The sequence below is a fragment of the Phodopus roborovskii genome, unplaced genomic scaffold (genome assembly GCF_943737965.1).
Source record: "Phodopus roborovskii unplaced genomic scaffold, PHOROB, whole genome shotgun sequence".
NCBI lineage: Eukaryota > Metazoa > Chordata > Mammalia > Rodentia > Cricetidae > Phodopus > Phodopus roborovskii.
This window is the reverse complement of record NW_026126515.1, coordinates 8,538,518-8,547,983: the sequence shown is the minus strand read 5'-3', so window position 1 is coordinate 8,547,983 and position 9,466 is coordinate 8,538,518. Positions and strand designations below refer to the sequence as shown.

General features: G+C 46.5%; 1 protein-coding gene across 1 annotated transcript; it reads right to left on the bottom strand.

Moving 5' to 3' along the window:
• Positions 1-1,389: 1,389 nt before the first annotated feature.
• On the bottom strand, positions 1,390-9,125 carry Ahsa1 (activator of HSP90 ATPase activity 1). The gene is made up of 9 exons (XM_051196110.1): positions 8,885-9,125; positions 7,447-7,637; positions 5,587-5,669; positions 5,099-5,216; positions 4,160-4,248; positions 2,769-2,897; positions 2,150-2,251; positions 1,878-1,929; positions 1,390-1,785 (listed from the first exon to the last, which is right to left on the bottom strand). The coding sequence occupies exons 1-9, from the start codon at positions 8,962-8,964 to the stop codon at positions 1,613-1,615; spliced, it is 1,017 nt and encodes a 338-aa protein (XP_051052067.1). The 5' UTR covers positions 8,965-9,125; the 3' UTR covers positions 1,390-1,612.
• Positions 9,126-9,466: the final 341 nt, after the last annotated feature.

Here is a 9,466-nt window from a genome sequence, read left to right as displayed (position 1 = left end):
TGTTCTGGGAGTTACAATTCGAAAAAACCAGTATAAATAGTGTCAGTTTTTTGGGGGATCTTTTTTTTTTTTTTGAGACAGAATTTCATTGTGTGGCCCTGACTTCCTGGAACTCACTCTGTAGACCAGGCTGGCCTCAAACTCACAGATGTCACATGCCTTTGGCCGCCCCCCCCCCCCCCAGTGCTGATGCTGCAATTACAGGTATGTGCCACATCATCCAGCTAATATTATCCATTTTAATCTAAGGGAAAATACCTGAAGTTGGTTGTGAGTCCAGAAGTCAGTAGTCACTGGATGTTGCCAAGTGCACCCTTATTTACTTAGTTTTTAAAAAACAGAATCCCTTCTGTAGCTAGCTCAGGTTAACCTTAAGTACTTCCTCTCTAGGTAGACCTGACAGAGATCAGTGAGACCCTGAGCTTGTGGTGATTGATTCTTCTGCCCCTGCCTCCTGGGAGCTACAATTAGAGCTGTCCTCTATCATGCCCCGCCATGTACCTTTCATTGGATCACAAGGTAACTGTTAGACCCATTTTATGAACAAGGACATTTGCCTTGTTGGCTAGGAAGTGGAATATTCGCCATTTAAAACAGGTTGATGGTTTTACTTTTCACCACAGGCATCTTGGGATCACAGTTTAACTGAAATGTTACTAGAGACACAGCAGTAACTGGGACTATGAAGCATGTCACCCGACAGGCACACTGGTGGGTTGGGTTTTACTAATCATCTCTTCACATTTTCATCTATTCTGAAACTGAGAGAAAGAGGAGGCAGGGCTCTGGTTTGTTGTATTATATTAGAAAGGGCTCATTAGCCAGGCAGTGGTGGTGCACACCTTTAATCCCAGCACTCAGGAGGCAGAGGCAGACAGATCTCTGAGTTAGAGGTCAGCCTATCTACAGAGCTAGTTCCAGAACAGTCTCCAAAGCAATACAGAGAAACCCTGTCTCAAAAAAACAAAACAAACAAACAAAGCGGGGGCTCATTAATTTCTATGGAAACCACATGCAGAGGCCAGAGAGGCAGGGCATCAGAACTGGAGTGACAAATGGTTCTGAGTTGCCATGTGAGTGCTGGGGCTTGAACCCAGGTTCTCTGCAAGAGTACCCAGTATTCTTAAATCACTGAGGCACTTCTCCAGCCCAACTTTTTTGAGATAGGGTTAATAAAGCCCAGGTTATCTTTGAACCCCTTATGTAGCCATGGATATCCTTGAACTCCTAATTCTTTTTCTACCTCCTGAGTCCTGGGATTACAGGAGTATACTACAGTGCCCAGCTCTCTTTGCAGAGTGGAACCTTCCTTCAATCCCTTGTATTTGCTCAAAACCTTCAAGGAACTCAATACCAGACTCCCAGTTAACACAGATTATGAGAAATGCATGCTTTTAAAATTCTGTTTATTTAGTTAGCGTATGTACACATAAAAGAGAAATCACCCTCAGAGCCCACCCAGCAGAAAACATGCACAAACCCAAGGTATATGTGGAAGGGAGGGGCCCCAGCCCCAAGTTAGCAGTGGGATGGTGCAATCCTGTGAATCTCAAGCCCATCATGAGCAGGCTGGACTGAAGTGTCAAACAGGCTGGAACCCCTGCTGCTGGCCCTAAAACAAGCGAGCACCATAGCCAAAGGTCTGTTTGATGCCCTCAAAGTAGTACCGCTGCCAGCCTTGCCGCGTCCGCTCTTCCTCAGGAGCAGGGATGCCACGGCCTTCCATGCACACCTCCGTCTCTCCGTTCTTGTCAATGAAGGTCAAGGTGATGGCTGCAAAGTGCCCTATGGGAAGGGGGTTTTCAGGTCCAGAGTTCCCGGACAGGTTAAACCAGGAAATAGCAGTGTTTGGGGATGATGTCAGCATCATTACTCACCCTCTGGCCATGACTTAAACCTCCACTTCATAGCAATGTGTTTCTCAGGGACCTGCAATGATGAAGGAGCACAGTCTAGTGAGGCACCACAGTGCACCCAACCCCAGCTAGGCAAGCCACCTGCCTCGGTATGACTGTGATACATGCAAGAAAATGCAAATTACAGTACTGTTTTGAGAAGTATCATGGAGGTCCTTACCCGTAAAGATCGAGAAACACCACTTATCTAACTAATGAGGATGACAACCTGGAGAGAGGCAGGAATTACTCACCAGATCAGTAAATTCTCCTGTGACGTTGCCATCGACCATGTGAAACTTCCCTCCTTTGTCTGCTTCTAAGGCCGCAGGAGCATGGGTAAAGGCCTGAACCAGCTGCAGAGAAGCAGGAATTGGGAGACGCATGGCTCTCAATAGGCCGTGGGTACCCGCCAGCTCAACTCCTCCCTGGAGATTTCAATCTGCCCCTGAAGATGTTTTGTCTTCCTCTTTCTGATCCTCTACAGACTAGGCTGGGGCCTCAGGAAGATTCTGAATCCATGATATTATTACTTCAGGTACATACTTTTTCTTTCTTTGTCTTCCTTCCTCCCAGTGCCAGAGATTCAACTTGGGGCCTTGTACACAAGTACTGTGTATCACGGAGCTCCTCTCCTACTCCTCCCCTCCCCACTCTTCTAACAAGAACGCACTGGGTCCTGTTGACATGGCCCCAACTGGTACACTTAGGAAAAAATGTGCGTGTGAAAATGCCCTCAGCCCACCCCTGCTGGTGTCAAGAGGCCTTACAATTCCCCAAATCAGCAGACTCCTGCATGCTGAGGGCCCCAGGAGAGGGGTGGTGGTGGTGTGTGTGTGTGTGTGTGCGTGTGGTGATGGCAAGCTCACTTACCTCCTGGGTGGTAAACACTCTATAGAGCTCCTCTGGGGACGTCAGGAAGGTCTCTCTAAGGGAGATTTTACAAGTGGGGATTTTGACACCAACAGGTTTGGCCTGGCTTTTTGAAGGAGCAGACTTCGCCTAAGAAAGGGGTGAAAGGGTCCCTTTAGAGTTGGTGAAATCTCAATCAACACAGCTGCAGACACTCTCTTTGAAGCCTGCACCTCCAGTGCTAATTACTCAAAGAGGTTAAAGGGAATTTGTGTATGCACATGCTTTACTCATGGGAGAACTCATCCAGAAGCTTCCTTACCGGAGACTTCCATTCTAGGACCTTAAAAAAAAGTGTGCATGGGTGTGACTGTATGTCACATGTGCTACCTACAGAGATCACTAGATTCCCTGGGAGCTGCTGAGCCTGATTCCCTGAACTGCTGAGCCATCTCTCCAGTCCCTAGGAAGTACAAGTCCTTTTGTAACAGACCAAGGATGAGTCAATGTTAGGCACTTCAGAGCTCAGTGTAAATCTCAATCAAGAACCATCCTGAAATAACTGGATCGGGGAGCTGAGCTCAGCAGCAGGAGGGATACTCCACACACAAGGTCCCGGGATTCACTTCCAGTGTAAGAAAAGAACGGAAGGAAAAGAAAGAAAAAAGGGAAATGAGGGGAAAGGAGAAAAAGCAAGCAAGTAAGCTGGATGCAGCTTTCTGGCGTGCTCTTCTCTGTGTTTGTTGACAAAAGGCTGCAGGGCTCTAAACCAAGAGCAGAGTCGGAACTACCGGGATTTAGCTCTAGATAAAACATGCACTTGCTCCACAAGCAGAATGAGATGAATCAGTTTCCTGATGGATAAAGTTAGCAACTTAATCCTGGATGAGATCCATAACAAAGAATGAACTGCCAACTCCCCAGCTAGAAATGATGCTAAGAGCAGCTGACTGGTCCTAAGTGCAAGCAAAAGTCACACTCTGATGTCCCCGACGGCTTCTCCCTGCCGTAGGGGTCCACCATCAACCAATAAAGAACAGGTTAGGGGATCGGAGAGATGGCTCAGTGGTTAAGAACACTTGCTCCCATTGCAAAGGTCTTAGCTTCCATTCTTAGCATGTACACTAGGTGGCTCACAACTGCCTGCAGCTCCAGTTTAAAAAGATTTGACACCCCTTTCTGGCCTTCAAGGGCACTTGAACATATAGATAAAAATACAGAAATAAAAAATAAATCTGTAAGAATGAAACTGTACCAGGTTAGACACTGATAGAAAACTACAATCTACAGTTCCTAAAAAAGCTGTTCTGGCTTTGGGGTCAGGGACACAGAAGAGCTGATGTGGCACATGGAGGCGGCCACTCATCCCCCTCTGCAGATGGCTTACCCCATCACCTGCAGATACCACTTACCTTGCACACCTCAGCTTTTAGAGCTGGCTGACCCACTGGGTCTACAGACTCTCCATTCATTGTGGGCAAGATCATGCCCTGAGTGAACTCTGGAAAGACAAAATCCATATGAATTTCTTAGTAGCCGACCCAGGACACGAGATAAACGCAGTGTCATAACCAGAATTACAGAAAAGCCTGTCTTCTCTCATCTCTATCTTCAGTTTATGCCCAACAGGTTATCTAAGTGTAGAGAAAACAGCAGCATTATCTTAGAAAACTTAAACCCCTGATGAAAATGGAAACATTACAATGTCTTTAGTCCCTATACAAGAGACTCACTAGTCACAACTCCAGAGTCTTGGAAATTACTGAAAAGGATCAACTTCAAGGCTGATCATGATATAAATTCCAACACCAAGATTGGAAGGATGTGGTAAAGGCGGAACCCCCCAATAAATAACCTTTGGCTCTAATCAAGTCAACTGAAGGAGGACCAGTAACAGTCCAGGATTACTCTCCAACAGAACTGTCTGATGGAATGTGTGAGTTTCAAATGTAATTTAAAATGTCCAGTAGCCATATTAACATCTCACTTGGGTTAGTCGCTTTTCTTTCTTTCTCTCATCCTTCTTTCTTTTCTTTTCATTTTTCAAGACAGGGTTTCTCTGTGTAGTCCTGGCTGGCCTTGAACTCACTGAGATCCACCTACCTCCGCCTCCCAAGTGCTGGTTTAAAGACGTGCCCTACCAATGCCCGGCAGGTTAGGCACATCTCAAGAGCTTAACAGTCAGTGCTATTAGTCAACACAGTTCAAGATTCTCCTCTACCTCACAGCTTTCAGAACAACATCACCTCCCCACCATCATTACCCATCTGCCTGGGGAGGGCAGTCCAGGCCCTCAGTCAGGGCCTGGCGGTGGAAGACAGCCTCCTCGGCACAGAGCTCTAAAGGGATACCTGTCTTGAGGGTGCTGATGTAAATCCCCACTGCTTCTCTTAGAAGTTTCACCCCTTCGTCCTTCATTAAGGCCACGAGATTTGTGTCAGGCTCATCTTTGGCAAGGCTCACACTAATCTGAGTGAGAGATCAAAAGTAGGCGATAAATGATTTAAGGGACACCATCATGAAAGCGGGGGCTGAGCAATCAAATGTCTGACATTTCTGAAGAAAAGGTGTAGAGCTGCCACCTTTGTACAGTCCCCAAATATTCCTTCTCAACTCCTCTCTGCCAGGGCAGAGATGGCTAACCTTAGCCCATTTCCCTAGCTAAAGCAAAGATATGGAATATGCATAAGTTGCTCTGGAAGTTTCCAAAGGCATCACATAGCTAGAAGCTCATCTGTAGACTGGGCTTGGCCTGAACTATTAACGGCAAGGGATGGACTGCCTTTCTCATCTGAGACTACAGACAGGGAAGACTCAGACAAGGAGTTGGGAAACAAACCTCCACTTCATCCACACTGTTTTCATCAGACAAATTGGGGATTTCCACATGTCCTTTGTATTGCACTCCTGACTTAGAGGTACCTGTCCAAAAAAAAAAAAGAAAAAGAAATGCAATTCCATTAGCCTCCTCTGCAGGGAAGTTCTTATCAGAACACCATCCACTTAGGCTTCTTTTAACCCTTATTCTAAGCTACCCCTCTATTTTCAGAGAATGCCACATTCCAGAAGAAATCAACAGTACCCCAATGCCTTTTCTCACCCCATTATTGGAGAGATAGGTTTGTTTTTACAGCAAGGCATTAGGAGCTACACATATTGGGCAGCAGGTCAGTTCTCCCAGAGCCTGTCCGGGTAGCCATTAACATCAGTTCTATTAGAATACCCGTTCTAGACGTAAGTATTTATCCCATGTGACCGATACGATAGGGAATAACTTGATTATGAAGTGGACACAGAAAAATAGACCCAGGTGAAGAGATGCAAAGAAATAAACAAAAGCTCGTCTCTCAAAACACCTGTCAGGTAATGTACCATTGGCGTGATGATCCTGCATCAGAAGACCTCTCTTCTATGATCTCACAAGAGCCCTCAAGCTGCAATCCCTGATACCCACAAACACAAGGAATTTCAATCATAACAGTATGCATGTATATCATACTCATCATATGCATAAAATTCTGCTATCAATTCTTAGTTTCTATATTTTTTTTAATTGTGTGTCTGTGCGAATGTATCTGTGCACATGTATGCAAGTGCCCTCAGAGGCCATAGGCACCAGATCGCTTTGAGTGGGAATTATAGGTGGCCGTGCATTGCAGGTCATGGGTGCTGGGAACCGAACCCCAGTCTCTCCACACCAATTTATTATTATTATTATTATTTATTATTATTTTATTTATTTATTTATTTAAAAATGTCCCTTTCCCTCTAGGACTCACACCCCCTTTTTACCTCAGCTTCCCAGCTGCATGGATCACCACATCTGCTAGATATTGTATTGCTTTTTCTTTTTTCGAGACAGGGTTTCTGTGTAGCCCTGATTCTCTCTATAGACCAGACTGGCCTCAAACTCTGAGATCCACCTACCTCTGCATCCTAAGTGCTGGAATTAAAGGTGTGTGCACCACCACTGCCCATCAAGTTCTGTATTTCTAATTCTATCCTTTCTATAAACTTCATGGCTTCTTACTGAATGACTGCTGCATAGTGAACTAACTTTTAGGAACACAAATCAACTATGACAAAACTGACTAGCTCTCTGGGCCTCAGTTTCTCAGTATGCTCTATAAAAAGGAGACTGGACAAGTTATAGTCCTTCCAGGCCTTGATATTTTAGATATACTTTGAAAAAAAAAAAAAAAATCACAGACAGATCTATTTACTCATCCTCTTTACTATTCACTGGGAAAATATTCCACACAGCCTCAACTTTTTTCTAAGGGTATTATAGAAAGGAGATTAAATTAGAAGATGGTAAAACAGTCCCAAGTAATATTTACTTATGAGCTACAAGAGTACAGTGGCCTAACATGTTAAGATTCACACTGGAGTTGGAGTGATTGAAGCTAAAAGAAAAACAATAAGCCCACTCCCTCTTTAAATCATTCATAAGACAAACATTAACTAGCCCAGGGATCTGTCACTTTATGAATCCTAACACACACTTCACCCGTGGGAGCCAATGAAACCCAGAGAGGAAATAAATGCATTTGGTGTCACAGAGTAGCACCCAATAGTGCCTTCCTCCAAAGCAGCACTGTCTCCTCCCTTTAAGAGTTTGTCACTGCTCAAAGCCACCTCTCCAGCAAGTGTAGGAAATGGAGCTAACCTCAACTCTGACGGCCTGACTGATCCTTACCTGTCCAGTTTAGTTTGATGGTCCACTCATAAAAGAAGATCAGTTTGCCTTTCCGGTTGTTAATGGATGCTTCTCCATCAAGCTTGTTCACTTCCGTCACCTCACACTTTCCCTCCTCATTTTCTACTCGAACTGCCAGGAACAGAGTTTTCAGCTTTTCTGTGGACCAATTTGAGGCATCCCTTTCTGTCCTGCAAGACAGAAGGGAAGCTAAGGGCTAGCAGTCAAGGGGACAGCACAAATCACCAAGCAAGGAAATGCAAAACTAAGGGAAGTTTTGCAGAAAAGAACAATAACGACAATAAATCCTCTAAATTCTACCCTAGCATGTCCACAAACAGGCCATTTGGGGAAGCCAATGGGTGAGTGAGTTGTCGGCAAAGGCAGGTGCTATACAAACTAGGGTTAAGTTGTTCTTTCCAGTCTTAGTAGGATGACCCTTGATTATTAACACGGCGCCCCCACCTGGCCAAGAGGCAAGCTGTGACCGTACTGCTGAAGCCAGGATTTCAAAAGACAGCAAGCAACTTGCTAAGAGCCCCAGTAAAACAAAACAAAAACCAATAATGCTAACCTCATTAGCAGCGTTCTAGCCCATCTTATTCAGCTGCTTTCAATACCCCAAACATTCTATGCCCTCTAGACAGTCGGCAAGAGTCGGCAAGAAAAATCAGGTCAGTACTGTGTTAAGGAGTCGGGGTGAGAAAAATGAGAGCGGAAAACAATTCTTTGCCCTTCTATTAAAGCGTTGCAAGCAAATGAAGCCGCAATTAAGTAAAACAAAAATCAGTTTAAGTGAAGTTCAGTTGCGCTCCAAACAACACTACATTCTACGCGATTTCATCAAGATAAGAAAGCTTCTGAGAAGGGATAGGCTGTAAAATCACGACTGCTCGGCAACCTGAAGTTACAACAGAACTTAACAGTTCCGGGTGAGAGGCTGCATCGCGTTCAGCATCCCGCAGCTCCAAACGCCCTGCAGATCACGTTCCAAAGCTTCTCCCGCTGGACTGAGGTAGCAGTCCCCTATGACTTTTACTCTCACTGTAACCCACAAAATAGTAACTACCGCGGCTGGGGTGCGAGACCTCACCAGCAGTCTCCCAACACAATCGGCAGGGGTTTGGAGCTCAAGGACGCCTGCGGCCGGCCACGTGTAGGAAGTATCTCCGGGCTCAGCCTGGATGCAGCAACTAGGGCGTTCTGTTCTATTCGCTCTGAAATCCCTCCTTTGGGACTCAGCAGTCTATGTCGAACCCCTCGCCCCAACCCCGCGATGGTGGCGGGGGATGGAGAGGACCCCTGCTACAGGAAGGACCCACGCCTAACCCCAGGGCAGGGCTCTTTGGGCCCCAGATCTGTACACGCCAAGGTTCCAGGCAACCCCAAACCCTAGTCTGGTAACAGTGCTCCTGCGGCCTGTCTTGCTGGCACTTACCAGTGCCAGTTGTTGACGTTGGTGGCGTCCGCCCGCTCCTCCACGATCCAGCGTGGGTCTCCCTCACCCCACTTGGCCATCAGCTCACTTATCGCACCGCTACCAGCTCCCAAGCAGCCGCAGCCACAGCCTCAGGACCGCTCGGTCCCAGCCGCCCGGCAGCGCCTGGAAACTACTAGAAGCGGCAGCAGCACCTCCTGGCTTGCTTTTCCCTCCACCCCCACCCCCTCCCCGCCTTAACTTCCGGCTCCTCCTCGCTCCTACCGGGTACTTCCGTTCCGGCTCGCCGAAGCGTAGGTTTTGTAACTTCTGGAGTTCCTTCAAACTCTCTGTTTATCTTAAAACTTCTCTGAAGTGTAAGCACTCAAACTACCAACCCTCACCGGTAGGGACACAAAATATTCGTCTCATTGTTTCCTTGGGACCTAAAACGACTCTGCTGAGCCTGATGGGAGTTGTAGTCTTGTTCAACGAACCTTCCGATAACTGCGGAAGGTCACGCTGAAAGTAAAGGAAATGAGCTAGCGCGATGCGCAAGTGTTTTTGGGAATAGTAGTCCAGCAGCCCCGCGGCCCACCGAGA

What these genes read in the sequence shown, in the direction of transcription:
- Ahsa1 (XM_051196110.1), bottom strand. Translation starts at nt 8,964, where the DNA reads ATGGCCAAGTGGGGTGAGGGAGACCCACGCTGGATCGTGGAGGAGCGG. An exon ending in TAAAAGCTGAGGTGTGCAAG is followed by an intron (nt 2,898 to 4,159) that starts GTAAGTGGTATC and finishes CCCCTTTCTTAG; the next exon opens with GCGAAGTCTGCTCCTTCAAA. An exon ending in GTTTAAGTCATGGCCAGAGG is followed by an intron (nt 1,786 to 1,877) that starts GTGAGTAATGAT and finishes CCCTTCCCATAG; the next exon opens with GGCACTTTGCAGCCATCACC.